Source organism: Mustela nigripes, chromosome 5, assembly GCF_022355385.1.
Source record: "Mustela nigripes isolate SB6536 chromosome 5, MUSNIG.SB6536, whole genome shotgun sequence".
Classification (NCBI taxonomy): Eukaryota; Metazoa; Chordata; class Mammalia; order Carnivora; family Mustelidae; genus Mustela; species Mustela nigripes.
Genome location: NC_081561.1, coordinates 104,806,143 through 104,823,943, shown reverse-complemented (window position 1 = coordinate 104,823,943; position 17,801 = coordinate 104,806,143). Strand labels below are relative to the sequence as shown.

At 41.3% G+C, this 17,801-nt stretch overlaps 1 protein-coding gene across 4 annotated transcripts in view; it reads right to left on the bottom strand.

Annotated features, from left to right (window-relative positions):
* Positions 1–2,397: 2,397 nt before the first annotated feature.
* Positions 2,398–17,801, bottom strand: part of MRAP2 (melanocortin 2 receptor accessory protein 2) — a 48,126-nt gene continuing 32,722 nt past the window's right edge. For 3 of the 4 annotated variants that reach the window (XM_059399228.1, XM_059399229.1, XM_059399230.1), the window contains exons 3-4: positions 16,116–16,215; positions 2,398–3,805 (exon numbers count right to left, since the gene is read on the bottom strand). In XM_059399228.1, the coding sequence (XP_059255211.1) occupies positions 3,412–3,805; positions 16,116–16,215 (494 nt within the window). In that variant the 3' untranslated portion in view covers positions 2,398–3,411. The remainder of the gene's footprint in view (positions 3,806–16,115; positions 16,216–17,801) is intronic. The other variant, XM_059399231.1, reaches the window with a different exon arrangement.

The window sequence follows — 17,801 nt, the reverse complement described above, 5'->3', positions numbered from 1 at the left end:
TTTTTGAGCAGACTGACTTATATTTAACAGGATCAAAAATTTAAGCCTCTGTGTTGAGCATTCTCATAGGAACATTACAAAAATTAAGTTAGCACAGAGGCTGCTTAGTGCCCCAAAGAGGTCATCTGTTACTGTTTATAAGGGTGCTGGTAGTGTCCCACCCAGATTCCTTTACTAGGCTGTGTGTCATTCCCAGCTGCTAGGGGCATTGGCCCACTTGTGCTCCCTTCTCTAGAGAATGGCCCTTGGTCAAAGCAAAAGCCGCCTGCTCCTGAATAGCTTGGAGCTATGAAAGGTCATGTCCTTACCTCAAGAGGGAATGATTCTGTGGTGCAATCTGTGCCTCCTGTCTGATGCAACGGATACATGGGACATTTTTGAAGAGGCTCACAGTGGGTTGAGAAGATGACACCTGCTGGAACACTGTCAACCTGGGCTTTAAGGGCCAGAGAGAAGACAAGATGAACGAAGGCTGTCAGACCCCCAAAATTCTACATGCAGGAAACAGGTGGATAAACTACTCAATGATAAATACATTCAAGAAAAAGGAAGGATGCTTGCTCTCAACAAATGAGGGCAGATGTCCTTGAAATGAGCATGGCAAGTCATGAGTAGAAGAGTCCCCATGAAGCCAGGCACTCCAGGGTTGGGAGTGGACCAGACCCACTTTCCACAGTGACCACCCGTGCCTTCTCTGTGAAGCTCTACAACTTCTTTGGCACAGTCTAGGGGCGGGAACAGTACGCTCTGTATGGCAACCTCTTCTTTGTCTTCGCCATCCTGCTGAGCGTTGCGGCGTGCATCTCCACTCCGCTCACCTACTTCCAGTTGTCTGGGGAGGATTACCGCTGGTGGTGGCCATCTGTGTTGAGTGTTGGCTCCACTGGGCTCTTCATCTTCCTCTACTCCGTCTTCTACTATGCCCCGCACTTCAACATGTCAGGGGCGGTACAAACAGTAGAGTTTTTTTTTTTGGTTACTCCTTACTCACTGGTTATGTCTTCTTCCTCACGCTAGGCATCAACTCCTTTTTTTCTTCCCTAAAGTTTATCCGTTATATCTATGTTAACCTCAAGATGGACTGAGTTTTGGGTAACAAAACTATTGCTCTTTTCTCCCATTCATCACGTCCAGAGGCCCACTGATCTTTCTTACCAAAGTCTCTTCTGATTGAGTGACTGAATTGTGTGATGGCATTGTTGCCTTCCCCTTTGCTTTTTGGGCCTCCCTTCCCCTAGAGGGCCTGGAAATGACAAATCTCTATTATATGAGGAGTATATAGTTGAACACTTTAATTTGCCTGATTTTTCTTTTTACAATTATAAAAATAAAATTTATTAAGAAAAAGGAAGAAGAAGAAGAAGCAGAATAAGAAGAAGAGTAGGAGGAAGAAGAAGAAGAGGAAGAAGGAGTAAGGATAATTGTAAGGACAGAGCTGCAGGCCCAAGGAGAAGCCACGAGCCACAGCGGATGATTTCCAGGACTTGCAACCGAATGGAGTCAGCCCAGTTGAATTTCAAAATTGCTTGGGATTGGTGCTCCTCCTTTTTCTTCTAGTTTCTCCCCTTTTTTCTTTCTTTTTTTCTTTTAAAGATTTTATTTATTTATTTGACAGAGATCACAAGTAGGCATAGAGGCAGACAGAGAGAGAGGAGGAAGCAGGCTCCCCGAGGAGCAGAGAGCCCGATGTGGGGCTCAATCCCAGGACTTTGGGATCATGACCTGAGCCGAAAGCAGAGGCTTTAACCTTCTGAGCCACCCAGGTGTCTGCGCTGTTGTGAAGTTCTTTGTCTCTGATCTGGGAATCTCATGTCTTTTGCCAATTTCCAAAAATCCAGGCCAGGCTAACTCAATAGTTTGCAGGAGGGGTTCAATCTGAGACCCTTTACAGTTCTCGACCTTCAGTTAATAAAAATGATGGTATGGTCATGGGTATTTATCTAACTTCTAGGAATATTCTTCAGCCTTGTGACTGATAAATCTAGTTCTAAATAAGATACCACTTTAATAGCTTTGAAGCTTAGGAAATAAGAAACAGCCCATGGTTTATATTTGGTTGCTTAAATTATGAATAATAATATCCATATTAGTAAAAGTTAATAGACTCAGCACTCTTCAATGCTAATAGAAAGTATCTATTTATGAGAATGTGTTAATAAGAAGTTTTCCACACTTGTTCTACTGTGTGGTGTTAGAGTCTTAAAGAATAATATTTTCCTCAAAAAATATTATGGCAAAGGGATTTCTTTCCGCAGAATAAATGAAATCTGATGCATGACTCAGACCACGGGCTCCTCGAGATGATAGAAATTAGGAAGCATTAGAAACATGGGATAATTTTTTAAAGGAAATGAAAAATCTGGATGTGTGAAAACAAAGAACCAGGGAAAATTCCTGTGCAATCAAATGCATTTATTTTTTAGCTTAAGCAAGACAGGTGGTGAGCAAATTCATAATAAAAATGCCACCCAGAGATTAGCAGCTGGCTGTGCATGCAACCATGTATGCAAAACCAAGTTTTTCCCCAATACCAGCGTGCAGATTGGATTCCTTCATGAAATTAACTCTGTGTCACATCCAGTTACTCTGCGTATCTGTTGCTGGGGAATTTACAACCCATTTACCACCTCAGCTGACAACCTTCACTACATTTCTGGGGGACAGAAATGTCATGCAATGTACTATGGATCGGTACTCACTCCAGGAGAGGAGAGGCAAGACTGTCGTCTGTAGGATTTAGCATGGGTGGCCAGAGGGTCTCAGAAGAGCTAATTCAGTACACCCAACAGAAATATTGGCCACAGTGACTGAGATGAATCTTCTGACATCCCCACAGAGGCTTAGCCCCCTGATAAAAGTTGGATTCAGTTAAGGGTTGTGTGGAAGGGACAGACATGGGGGATCCTACAAGAGATAGGAGGCAGTCCCCTAGCTTACACTGCTTTATGAACACTGCAGCCTCTTCTGGATACAAAGTCTCAAATTCACAAAATATTCGAGCTGGGATGAATCACCTACTCCAGATTCCTCACATTACAGTTAACCACGTGGCAGCCCAGAGAGGTAAAGCAACTGCTAAAGGTAAAGCATGGTAGTAGCAGGACCAGACTGGAATGCAGTATGCTAACCGCCACTCAAAAACATTGACACAGAGTATGTGGTCAAATTCTTCAACAAGGAGGATGAGACTGTGTAAACTTTTTTTCCCCAAGAAGCCTGAACTGTGTTGAAAGGCACAGAAACTGAGCTTATTCAGTTCTTTTCTGAGCTTATTCGGTTCTCTTCTCTCTTCCTGTCTCTGTCTCTCATAACCCTCCCCCTCACCACACAAACAATTCTGGTGAATGGAGATTTCTTGCTTTACAAAGACACACCCAACATCTTCAGGAAGACACTTTACAGAGTAGTTTCTCAGTCCAGGTCTTTGTGTGAGGTCTGGGAAACTGGCTTATTTTCTAGAACAATAGGTGGCTCTGAAATCAGAAGATCATCCTCTCCAAAGGAGGAGTTCTGGTCTGTGTTCACAAAGTTGGGGATGTCAAACTTCATGAGCCTGTTCAGCTCCTCCTCTGGCCGCCCATTGCTTCTAATGGCTTCCTGGATTTGAACACTGCTGTTAAGGGCTGTGGTCTGTTGACAAGCTTTAGCCTTATCCAAGTGTTCCATTTCATTGATGTAGCAATGAAAGAGAGACCTGGATTCCTCATTGCTCTGTCGAGAAAACACCTTATCTGGCTCCAGTGGTCTTCCAAAGTCTGACACAAAGCTATTCATTCTGAATCTCTTCTCTGAAGATTCTGCATTGCTGTAAGGAGAAGGAAAAGATAAGACTGCTTTACACACCAGCTCAGTCACATTCAGAAATCATGGTTTTGGGGGGTGCCTGGGTGGCTCAGTCGGTTCAGTGTCCAACTCTTGGTTTCAGCTCTGGTCATGATCCCAGGGTCCTGAGATCGGGCCCTACCATCTGCATGTGTGTGCCATCAGGGAGCACCATCACACTGCCCCCCTGCACGCATGTTCTCTTTCTCTCTTTCAAATGAATACTCTCCTAGAAAGTTTCTTTCCATTCAGTTTCTATCCCCTTTAGGTAACACTGCCTTGATCTTGATTTCTATTGATAAGCTTTTGTCTATTCTTGAACTTCCCATCAATTTCCACCTCCTATAGGTAACATTTTGATTTTTATCACCACAGGCTAGTTTAGCCTGTTTCTGAAATTCATACAAATTGATACAATATATAGCCTCCTGTGCCTGAATTCTTTTCCTTGGTCCATGTTGTTTTGTATAATAATAGTTTATCCTTCTTGCTTAGTGATATTTCATCATATAAATTTATTACAATTTGTTTATTTGTTCAATTAAAGGGCATCTGGGTTGTTGACAATTTGGCACTGTTGTGCTTAGGGCTGCTAAGAACGTTCTGGGTAAGTTTCTTTGTAGATATACATTTTTATTGCTCTTGAGTAAATACCTAAGAGTAGAATTACTGGGTCACACAGTAGATCTATGCTTGACTTTTTATGAAACTGCAGTTTTCCAAAAGTGGCTCTGCCATTTTACACCCTACCACAAAGTATGGAGTTCCAGTTACTCCTCATCCTTGTCAACATTTGATGATGTCAGTCTATTCAAGTTAGTCACGCTAGTGGGAGAGAAATGGCATCTTGTCAGGATTTGAATGTGCATTTCTCTGGTATCTAGCAATGTTGATCACCTTTGAATGTATTTGCTGGCTATTGGTTTATCTTCTTTTGTGAAGTTTCTATATGAGCCTTTTGCACATTTAAAAAATTGGATTGTTTATTTTTGTTACCAATTTGTGATTGTTTCATAACACATTTTTAATACAAGTCCTTTGTCAAATGTATTGCAAACATTTTCTCTTGATCTGTGACTTGCATTTTATTTTTTAAAATTTTTTATTTTTTTATTCACATATAATGTATTATTAACTCTAGGGGTACAGGTCTATGAATCACCAGGTTTACACATTTTGCAGCACTCACCATAGCACATATCTTCCCCAATGTCCATAACCCAACCACCCTCTCCCTCCCCTTCTCCCACCGGCAACTCTCAAGTTTGTTTTGTGAGATTAAGAGCCTTTTATGGTTTGTCTCCCTTCAGATTGCATTTTCATTTTTAAGATGTCTTTTGATGAGCAGCAGCTTTAAATTTCAGTTAATCTCAAGTTATTAATTTTTTTATTTTATATTTAGTGCTTTTTATATCATTTCTAAGAAATAACTGCCTACCCTAAACTCATGACAATATTCTTCTATGCTTTCTTCTAGAAGTAGGGTGTCCAATATAATAACCACTAGCCACAGGGGACTATTTAAATTTAAATTAAGTAAAATAAAATTCAGTATCTCCATTATATCATCCACATTTCAAGTGCCCAGTAGCTACATGTGGCCCAGGGTTACCTAATTCGACAGCACAGAGAATAGTTACAACATCATAAAAGTTCTCTTGGATAGAGCTCTTCTAGGAGCTTTTACTGTGGGCATATGATGCATGTTGAGATAGGGATCAAGGTTCATTTTTAAGTTTATCCAGTTGATCCACCACTGTCATTTAAAAGACTTCCCTTTCAATTTACTTTACACAGCAATAGACAATAAGAAAAAAAATTCCCTTCACAATAGCATCAAAAAAATAGAACACAGGCAAACCTCATTTTACTGCTTTTCATTTCATTACATTTCACAATACTGTATTTTTTACAAATTGAAGGTTTGTGGCAACGCTGTGTCTGAGAAGTCGATCAGCCCCATTTTTCCAACAGCATTTGTTCACTTTCTGTCACATTTCAGTAATTCTTGCAATAGTTCAAACCTTTTTATCATTATTACATTTGTTATGGTGATCTGTGATTAGTGATTTTTAAAGTTACTCTCTTAATTGGTTTTGGGGCACCCTGAACTGCACCCACACAGGATGGCAAACTCAACTGATACATGTTGTGTCTTGACTGCTTCACTGACCAGCCTTCCCAATATCTCTCCCTTTTCTTGGGCCTCCCTATTTCCTGAGACACAATGATATTGAAATTGTGCCAATTCATAACCCTCCACTGGCCCTAAGTGTAAGTGAAAGGAAGAGTTACACATCTCTCACTTTCAATCAAAAGCTAAAAATGGTTAAGCATACCAAGGAAGACACGTCAAAAACCAAGACAGACCAAAAGCTAGTCCTTTTGCACCAAACAGTTAACCAGGTTGTGAAGGCAAAGGAAAAAGTTCTTGAAAGAAATTGAAAGTGCTGCTTCACTGAACACACCAATGCTAAGAAAGTAAAACAGCCATATTGCCAATATGGAGGAAGTTTTAATGATCGGGATAGATGACCAAACCAGTGACAAGATTCCCTTCAACCAAAGCCTAATCCAGAGCAAGGCCCTAACTCTCTTCAAATCTGTGAAGGCTGAGAGACTTGAGGAGACTTCAGAGAGAAAGCCTGAAGTTAGCAGAGGTTGGCTCATGAGGTTTAAGGAAAAACAACCATCTCCATAACATCAAAGGGCAGGGAGAAGTGGCAGGTGCTGGTGTAGAAGCTGCAGCAAGTTATCCTGAAGGTCTAGCTGATATCATTAATGCAGGTGGCTACACTAAACAGATTTTTGGTGCAGACGAAACGGACTTCTATCGGAAGAAGATGCCATCTAGGACTTTAATAGTTAGAGAAGAGAAGTCAATGCCTGGCTTCAAAGGACTGGCTGACTCTCTTGTCAAGGGCTAATGCAGCTGGTGACTTGATACTGACATCACTATCATGCACTATTCTGAAAATCCTGTGGCACTAAGGAGTTTATGCTAAATCTACTCTGCCTGTGCTCTATAAATGGAACAACAAAGGCTAGATGACAGCACATCTGTTTACAACATTGTTAGTGAATATCTTAAGCTCACTGTTGAGACCTACTGCTAAAATAAAGATTCCTTTCCAAATAACACTGATCACTGATAATGTACTTGATCACCCAAGAGCTCTGATGGACATTTACAGAAACAAGATTCATGTTGTTTCCATGCCCACTAACATGACATCCATTCTGCAGCTCATGAATCAGGAGAAATTTTGACTTTCAAGTCTTACTTTTTAAGAAACACATTTCATAAGGCTATTGCTGTGGCAGATAGTGACTCCTCTGGTGGATCTAGGCATAGACAAGTCAAAACCTCCCAAGCATTCACCATTCTAGATGCCACTAAAAATATTGATGATTTATGAAAAGGAGTTTAAAAAATCAATATGAACAGGAGTTTGGGAGAAACTGACTCCAATGTTCATGAATGACTTTGAGAGCTTCAAGATTTCTGTAGAGGAAGTAACTGTGGATGTGGTAGAAATGGCAAGAGAGCTGGAATAGAAGTGGAGCTGAAGATGGGACTGGGGATCCAAACTTGAAAGGATGAGGAGCTTCTAATGGTTGAGCAAAGAAATTGGATTCTTGAGATGGTGTCAACTCCTGATAAAGATGCTATAAAGACTGTTGAAATGACAACAAAGTTCTGACTTTCTCATACTCTCAAATGAAGCTGGCATAGGGGAAAACGATGCTCTACAGCACCTATTAGATCAGTTAGGAGAGTCTGAAGTCAACTCATTCTCCTACGGCTTTGGTTACAACTGGGAAAATGAAAAAATACAAGGGTCAAACATCTTAAATTCTACCTTGATTCAAATTACAGGTAAATCCAGCAGCCAGAAGCTTCAAAAACTGAAACACTGAAAGAAGAGTAGCTTTGAGATGTTTACTTGACTTGGAATTAATACCATGTCATAAGCTCTCACAAGGAAAAGAGAGAACACTGAAGAATATTTGTGCTATAGGCCATTATGTCTGTGTCCCTCCAAAATTGCTATGTTGAAATATAGCAAAGAAAAAGGATATTTAACCTTAATGAATAGGATTAGTGTCCTTATAAAGAGCCTCAAGCAAGACCCCTCGCTTTATGTGAAGACACAGCGAAGACACAGTGAAAAGTCTACCATCTGTGAGCCAGATACTGAATATGCCAGCACTTTGAACTTTCAGCCTCCAAAACCATAAGAAACAGATTTATATTATTTATAAGCCTCCTAGTCTACAGTACTCTTCTATAGCAGCCTGAACAAACCAAGACAATTTGTCAGAAAATTTAGAATCACCAATAATTTTAGCATTTTTTATTGTTTTTCTTCCATTCCTACCTATTCTAGATCTTGTCATCATGAAATTGATGATCTAGCTAGTGTGTTCAAGAGAAGTTCTCCTGTGTCATCTTAACTGTTTAAAAATTATAATAGTTTATTCTGATAGGACAGTTAGCCTTGAAATCCTGTTCATTTCTTTGTTTTAGGAGTTTGTTATTCCTCATTTTCATCTTGTAAAAAAATGCAACTGAGACTTAACCTATTTGTTGCAACCTTACTAAACTGCACAAGCCGGAATAAAGAGACTGTTCAGACTGTTCTGATTCTTGGTTTTTCCTTCTTCTCCCCATGGGTTTGGTCTTGTATTCCCTGCCCCTGGGGAATTTTCTATACCTGAACAGAGAGCCTCTAACACCCAGTCCTTTGGTACCTGCACTGATTGCCATTATTCCTATGATATTCCTCAGCTCACAAACTTTCACCAGCTCCCCAGACTCTCCACCTGGTCAGCTCAGACTCCCCACCCTTGCATCAACCAGTCTTTCTGGTGTGCTCTTCCACCAGAGTCTCCTTGCTAACCCTATAGTCCAGCCATATGGCACCTGACCATCCCCAGATGTGCTCAGGACTGTCTGTCTCTGTGCTTTGCTTGTGCTGTTCCTCCTGCTTGATAGGCCCTTCTGTCCATCAAAGTCAAATATCTTCTTCGCCACCCAACACAAATGTCACTGTCTCTAGGGAGACTCTCTGACCTCCCAATGGGAAGGACAGAGTCCTTCCCTCCTGCTGTACTTCACTAACAAGATGCATCTCTTCCTGCCTCATGGCAAAGCTATTTACGCACAGCCCTTCTTCTCTTCTACACCGCTGTCTATATTCTATCCATCTTTGCATCTCCTGAAAAGCCTCGCAGTCATTAGAGCCTCAGTGAGTGTCCTGAACAGCTGTGTCTGCAGGTGGCCTGAAGCCCTGGTTCCCATGAAAGACACAGCCTCCCCCAGTGTTAAGCACAGTGCTCCTTCCTCTGTGCCCAAGAGATAAATCAGGTCAGGTGGACAGAATCTCTCACTTCCATTTGGAGAAGGAAAACACCTATAATGCTCCAGGTTATTCCTCTAGGGATTTTTCCAGAGTTATTACAATTTTTACAAATGAAGTATTTCTGCTATGCTGAGTCTTAGCATGCCCACGATTGTCTTCAGGTTTGCCTTGCTCAGGAAAAGTGGTGGGCAATCCGGACTTTCAGAAGTCATTCCCAGTGGTCTTTTACAGGTGCGTTAAGCTAAACAATGACCTACAAAGAGTGAAATCTCTGTGATTAACAACTAATAAGAAAACAATAATAACCACTAATATTTACGGAGATGTGCTGAAAGCTTTCTCTCATGTAACAAGCCCTAGAGGTGCCAGTCCTTCTGTCTGGGTGTGGACGTGCCTTTTGGTGGCTATAGGTGCTAGTTCTCACTTACTAGGAAGATGTCAGTCTCTCTGGGGGCAAGAAAGAGTTTACTGCATTACAACAACCCTCCGCAGAGTCCTGAGCAAGCCACAGCTGTGCACTCAATAAGCATCACTTAACTGATGGGAAATTAAAAGTAACTGAATCTGATACATGACATAGGTTTTCTACCTGTCAATGGTGGTAGACCTCACGAAATGTCAGGGCTTCCTCAGGAATACACACCATGTCTGCACCTTGCCAACTAGTTCCTTTGGACCTTGGTCATTGTCAAAAACACTGAGCACTGACACTTTCTTGCTATAAGCTTTTAGGTGCACTGTACCCATCTTTTAGCGGTGCCATATTTAGGTAAATTGCAATTCAACAATTTACAATTTTTTTAGAGAAATTTCCATTTCTCTAAGGTCACACACAAACAATTCTGCACTCATTCAAAAATGAAGAACATCCCCACTTGGACAAGGTGCTCTTAGGAAAGGCTACAAAAGGAGGGTATTTGAGGCATATGATATCTGGGGTTTGATAGTTTTTTTAGGAAGTCCAAAATAGTAGACATAAAAATGTGATCCAAGCCTTTTCTGTTACTCTCTCTCTGGCAGATTTATGATAATGGGGCTATAATGCTTTAACAGGAAATCACACACAGTAAATGGCCCCTTAGCTGAGAAAGCAGGAGGAAATGGTTTTTTATCTTCATCGTCCATAAAGGATCCAGGTAAGAGGGGATTTTTTGGCTCCCCTTCCCCCCCACACAGCAGCAAATATTCCATAAGAAAAATAATCCCCATTAAAGCGGTTTCTTGGGCCTAAAAGCTTTTAAGAAAGGTGATGTCAGCTTTATAATAGTCTTTTTTCCTCTGCAGTATACTTTACTAGCAGTGTTCTCTAGTTCTGGTTCTCTTCTTCTGGGCCCACAGATTACCCTTCTCAGCCTGGGCAGTGCGTGGGTGTGGTTCGTTCTGGCCAATGAGCTGCTGGGAGGAAGGAATGTGCGCCATTTCCTGGCTGAAGAGCAGAAGGGCGGTTGTGAGATCTCTGCAGATGCTCTTCCCTGTTAAAGGAACCCAGGAGGCTGAGTGCTGGAGACACTGCAGATACAAGCCAAGAAGCTTCTATCCACCTGTTGCTGACCCTCGGCAAACATGCAGCTTGAGTAAGAAATAACCATGTCTTGTGTCATACCAAGGTCTGAGGAGCTGTTTGTTACCGTCTCATTACCTCGTCTGATTATTATACATTCCCATTCTTCGCCAAAGCCCTTGAGAAGCCAGTGACTCCAGAATTGAAGTTCTTATGCTGATATGATCCCAATGTGAAATCTTCAGGGAAACAACTTGTCCATGTTATTGTGATGTCATTGGCTCTGTGGAGTGAATGGATCTCAACTCCCACCATCCAACACTGTTAAATGAAGGTCCAGCCAGAGACGGCAAACACATATTCTCTATTGAGTAAACTGTGATTGATTCCTGATGGCTGCCCAAAGGGTTGTTTTGGGTTGTTTTTGTTGTTGTTGTTCTTGTTGTTTTAAATATTTTTTTGTGTTTTTTTGTTTGTTTGTTTAAAGATGTTTTTTTTTTTTTTTTAAAGATTTATTTATTTATTTTGAGAGAGAGCATGCACGAGCCCACATGTGAGCACAGTAAGGGGAGGGCAGAGGGAGAGAAAGCATCCGAGCAGACTCCCACTTAGGGCTTGATCTCAGGTCCCTGAAATCACAAGTGGAGCCAAAATCAAGAGTTAGATGCTCAACCGACTGAGCCACCCAAGTGTCCCCCAAGTGATGTTTTGAAAACAATTCTGAGGCCAAGTCTCAGCTTTATAGGTTGATAGCACAGCTGATTAGTGATGTCTCTGTGGGCATGGAAACAAGGATGAGAAGCATGGGTTGTGGCAGCTACCATCCTTGCGTGTTACTACTTTTAAGGAGATGCACATCCTGGCCTGAAATACCTCCATGGAGAGAAAGACAGTTAAGCAGTAAACTCAGCACTAGTCCAATCTGAACTTGCAGACTCGATCAGGGATATTAACCAGAGTGTTGGAGTCATATTTCAAAAGGATGCTGCCTGACATCTTACTTGAGTAAGTAACTGTTCTTTGTGACAAACCACGCAGAGAGCCTGATGTGCAAAGCAGACACATTAGTTTTTCGGACCAATTACCAAGACTCTCTCCTTAGCCTCCTTTCTAAAATCATCCCACCATTTGCCTGAGAGACACACCCAAGATGAGGCTGGGGTAGAGAACTCCCAAGTGCAGATAAAATGTGAACGCTTAGGGCCTGGCTGTCCCATGGGAGCATGGGTTTCTTGTTGTTCTCCCTCTTCCTATTTACCAAGACCCGCAGCTCTCAGCAGGACCTCCAACCAGCAAGCCAGGGAGGGACTAACCTTCTCTGAGTACCACCGTGAATCCAGCCTGTGCAAGCCATTCCACAGGTGTCAGCTCATTGAGCCTTTACAATAATCCTCAGAGGCAGGGACGCCTGGGTGGCTTGGCTGTTAAGCATCTGCCTTCAGCTCAGCTCATGATCCCACGATCCTGGGATCGAGTCCTGCATCGGGCTCCCTGCTCCTTTGGAAGCCTGCTTCTCTCTCTCCCACTCCCCCTGCTTGTGTTCCCTCTCTCACAGTCTCTCTCTCTGTCAAATAAATAAATAAAATTTTTAAATAATAATAATCCGAGGAGGCAGATACTATTTTATTTTTATACAAGAGGAATTTCAGGCCAGGAGAGGTTAAGAATCCAGCCCAAAGTCTCAGTAAGTCAATCCGGAAATGTTTGACTCCAGAACCCACGCATGGTCTAATAAGTGACAGAAGGAAACAAATGTGATTGGTTGCTAGTATCTTTAGTTCTGGAGAAGGAAGAGATTAAAAATTACCAACACAAGATCATTCCTGTAGTGGTTAATAATAAGAACTTCTGAGTCCACGAGGTTTGTGTTTGAGGCCTGGACCAATAGTTGTTTTTACCTGTGAGACGTCAGACAAGTGTGAAGTTGGAATGCCTAAAAGATTTACTTCATCTTTCTGTGAGGACTTAGTGAGATTATAAAAATAAGGGGATGAGCAGACCCTAGCATATGGTAAATATTTTTTAAAAAGCTCTTATTATTCTCAGTGATTTATCATTCTTTCCTCCACGCCTAATTATCACACAGGGAAGCTTAAATTGGTTGTTTTAGATTAAAGCTGACCAAGTGGAAAAAAATAATGTCTCCTTTAGAGAAAATTTCTGCCAAATGAATGTCAAATTTACTAAGATCTAAAAACCTCTTTAACTGATCCACTCAGGGATTTTTGCCTCATGTCTGTTTCTTTCAGGCTTCTATTATGATATAAAGCAACCAAACGCCATGTCTTATACTGCCGCAGACTCAAAAAAGCATCTACAATGCGGCCCCGAGGGCTGATCCATTTATTGAAGTCAAAAAAAGGTTAGACTTTCTCCTTAACCTCATTAAAAAGCACAGAATTACAATAACCGCTCTTATATCATTGAGATTATTCAGAACCACCATCTTATATCATTCAGATTATTCAGAAAACCCAGCTAGCAGGAGGACTGAACTGCCAATTGAAAGACTGGAAACAGTCTCAGCTACCCAGGGTCACTGTGACAGATTAAGGAGATGGATCAGAGGGCTCCAGAGAGACAAAAACAACCAGAGTGTGTGAGTGTGTGTGTGTGTGTGTGTGTGTGTGTGTGTGTGAGAGAGAGAGAGTATGTGTGTGTGTGTGTGTGTGTGTGTGTATCTGAGAGAGATTTATTTTAATTATTTAAATATATTAATTTATTTTAATTTAATTTTTTATTTTAAGGAACTGGTTCACGTGGACTGTGGAGGCTAGCAAGTCCAAAATCTGCCAGGTAAGCTGGCGGGCTGGAGCCCCAGGGAAGAGCTGCAGAAGGAGGCTGTGGGCAATCTTCAGTGGGAATTCCTCTCTGCTTGAGAGACGTCATTCTCTTTCAAGGGAGGCTTTCCAATGATTGATTGGATGAAACCCACTCACATTACGGAGGATGTTCTGCTTTCCTCAGTCTACTGATTTAAATGTTAACTCAATGAAAAACATAAATGCAGAAATGCCTAGAATAATATTTGATCAACTATTTCGGTATCATGGCCTCGATAGCTTGGTGTATAAAGTTAATCATGACGTGAAGTCATGTTTTCTTTGTGGGTAGGGCGTTTTCAAGCGTAAAGATCACGTGTGTCCTATATCAAGCAAACACATCCCAACAGTTCTGCGAAAATCTGTCCCTTTGAAGAAAAGGAAGATCACAGTGCTGCTGTTCACTGACCACTCCATGAGGTGTTCCCTAACCTAAGTCTGTCCTCTGCTTTTCTTACCACTGTTGCAACCCACACCCTATTTTCAAATTCCCTGGACCAGTATAACAGAAGCAAAGGCATGCACGGATTTTTATGAGCCCACAGAAGAAAGGGAAGTTCCCTGTCTTTTTAGTGGTTTTTCAGTGGCTGTTAAAGAGATTCTCAACCAGATGTCTCCGTAGGCTTCAATAAATGTTATTTTCCTTCCATTTAAAATGTGTTTAATTTTTTTTTTTCTGCACCTTAATGTCTGAAAATAGCTGAGTGAAGAGCAGAACCGCTCCCTTTCCCCAGGAACTTGTTACAGTACGCAAGTGCAGGCTGAAGACTGAACAACAGCCACGGGAGAGAGTGTGAGGAGATACGACAACGGGGAGAACCCTGTTGCCAGGCTATGCGGAGTAGGAGGGCGACTAGATGGAAAATGGTAGGATATGTGCTACATTTCTTCCACTTACTCTCCCAGGCCGCTCTCTGCCATTCTGCCTGCTGCTGTGCGCTCTGTGGCTTAGAAAACTGACCTCTGTTGGAGGAGACTGGCTGCTGGCTGTGCCCCTGTGGTCAGCCCATGGAGAGCGATGGTAAGAGGTGGAAGGAAGAAGGAAAATAAGGACTTGGTATTTATTTTGGGGTCCCTCCCTGAGATGGGTCCCATCGGGCTAGCTCTGTCCTTCAACCCAAAGTCACAGCTCCTTTCGGCCACCCTTTTCACGAAACTCCTGGGTCCCCTTCAGATCTAGGGTGGCTGGTACCTGTTCCTCAGTGTTGGTCGCCTGGGGGACCCTGCACTGTCCTGTCGGATTATCTTTCCATCTGGCCACAACTCGGGGATAGTCTTGTCATCGAAAGCTCTTCCAATTACCTATATGGAGTGTGCTATCTCTGCTGGTTGGGACTGACTAAAAAGGTATTCAACATATGTTATTTCTTGCTTTTTTGAAGAGTTGGGATAATAAAAATCCTCGAAAACATTTCTTAGTTTTTTGCAATCCACAACTGAAAAAACACCTTCTGATGTTACACAATGTTCTTTAAGAGTCATGTAATCATTTCCTCCATAAATCCGAGGCCCAACACAAATGTTCTTTATCCTGCCCTGAGAATTATATAATTCTTGGTGTTTCTCTTTTTATCCTAGCTTCAAGGAAGCTCAGTGTTGAACTCACTGTTTTATTGTCAATAATTCAACGGAGTACCCAGTTGTAACTATTTCTCTGCTCCTTGAAATGTTTTTTTTTAAAACATATTGCTTGGGGGGCACCTGGGTGGCTCAGTGGGTTAAAGCCCCCGCCTTTGGCTCAGGTCATGATCCCAGATCCTGGGATCGAGCCCCACATTGGGCTCTCTGCTCAGCTGGGAGCCTGCTTCCTCCTCTTTCTCTGCCTGCCTCTCTGCTTACTTGTATTCTGTGTCTGTCAAATAAATAAATAAATAATCTTAAAAAAAAAAAAAAACATATTGCTTGGAGCACTGGGTGTTATATGCAAACAATGAATCATGGAACACTGCATCAAAAACTAATGACATACTGTATGGTGACTAACATAACATAACAAAAATATTTTTTATTTAAATCAATTCTTAATTAATTAATTAAATTTCTTTTTAACTTAATTAAAAACTACATCATAGATTAATATAGATCCTAGCATACTCTAATTTTCTTGAATTTTCTTAATTAGTAACTAATTTACTTCCTGTCACTTAGTATAATATGTAGCACATAGTTACCTAGAAAATATTTATAGAATGAATACATTAATAAATGAAAATAAATGAATAAATAAATAAATAACTGGTTTTCATCCCATTTTGCTACTATCTTTTTTTCTTCCCCACTATTTTTGGTCTCGTAAGTCACCCAAATTCTTCTGGGAATAGGAGAAAATACAACCTAATTAATAAACATTTCAAAATAAAAATCAGGCCTAGATCACTGTGAAACCTAGGTTCACAAGGATCTTCTTGAAAACAAGCCCCAGGGCCAAGAGGCAAAGTGCCAGGAGGAAGGTGATTCCACCCAAAGGCAACTGGGTACAGGCAGTAGTAAATCCATAACCAGCCCCTTTTTCCCCCACTGGAAGCAACCCCAGCCCTGGACAGTATGTCTATTTATTTAGTTCCCACGGGGCTTAATAGATATTTAGGAAAGACCCAAACTTACTCCTGGTGTGGTGCTCCTGTCTTGGTCAACAAAGTCAGCACAAAAAACATGAAAATCATGAAGACAGCCAGACCAACCCAAAATCCAATCACAATGGAATCTGCAAACAGTTAATACTGGGATTAGCATTTCATAACAGCTTAAAACTTGAACATTCAAGGAATCTGATTTTTTCATTACATGAAATAAGAGAAGAAAGTTAACAATATGATAAGACAATCTTGACCCATTAGTCAACTGGGGACAGATAAGATGTAAGGAATGAGGGAGAGGGAAGATCCTGTGTGCTGCAGGGTTTCTGTCCCAAGAGGACACTGAGAGACTTTGGCCTTGTTGACTCTTTTTTTCCCGTATCTTAGTGAAGGAACCCCAGAAAGACGGTAGATCATCTAGGTCCTTAAGTTTCCACGTAAGTGTCCCGAGTTAGAAAAAAATCTTTTTTAGCAGAGATTGCAATACGAAACTTAAAATAAATTCTGGGGGCACCTAGCTGACCCAACATGTAACTCTTGATGTCAAGGTTGTGAGTTCAAGCCCACACGGGTATGGAGCCTACTTAAAAAAAGAAAATTAATTCTCATTCAAACCAACCCAATTTTGTATTTTCACTTACATTCATACTGGAATAACTCAAGTCCTCATTAATTCTTGAGGAGAACGTACAAATCACCTTCTGAGTGCTCTCCCTATCTTGTGTCTTTCCCTCTGTCTCATCTCTGTATGAACCTACTTTATGACAACTCTGTTAATGTTGTTCCTTTATGAAAAATTATTCAGCAAAGCAAAAACAAAGCAATAGAAACAAAAAAATTCTTCGGCAAAAATAGCCCTGACCTTTTCCAAATTAAAAGAGATTCCATATGTAAATCACTTTCTACAATGTCTGGCATCTGAGAAAAATGTACCCCATATTTGCCAGCTATTATGGTTAAAATTACCATCAATCTCTCTCAGCTTACCTGTACTTTAAAACCCATGTTTCCAATTAGACAAGGGAACACTGTGTCTCTGTGTTTACCTTAATTCTTAGCCATAACTTCCTAAGATCCACACCTTTTCAGGGGCTCTTATCCTCACCTGGCTGGAACAATTTTCCCCAACATAGAGCTAATAAGTCTATCCATCCTTCAAAGACCATTCCTTGAGGCTCCTGGGTGGTAAGTCATTAAGTGTCTGCCTTCAGCTGGGGTCATGATCCCAGGGTCCTGGGATGGAGTCCCACATGGGCTCCTTGGCAGGAGGCCTACTTCTCCCTCTGCCACTCCCTCTATTTGTGTTTCCTCTCTCGCTATGTATCTCTCTGTCAAATAAATACATAAAATCTTAAAAAAAAAAAAAAAACATTCCTTACACCATCTCCCTCACAAAGCCTGGACTAACTTCCCCAAGTGATGTGTTTTTTCCCTCCTTCGAACCCCATAACATGCTTATGCTTCTCTACAAGGGCCCTTCCTTGATCTTATCTTGGTTAATAGTCACAAGTATACATCCTTGGGACAGGGATGAGACTGGTTAGTCTACAAAAACTGGCACATACACGTTAGGGTCTCAGATCTGGGGAAGGCACCAAAATTGAATCATTTTACATTTTCTTTCTTTTTTAAAGTTATTTTTAATTACCTTCAATTAATTAACATATAGTACATTATTAGTTTCAGAGGTAGAATATAGTGGTTCATCAGTTGT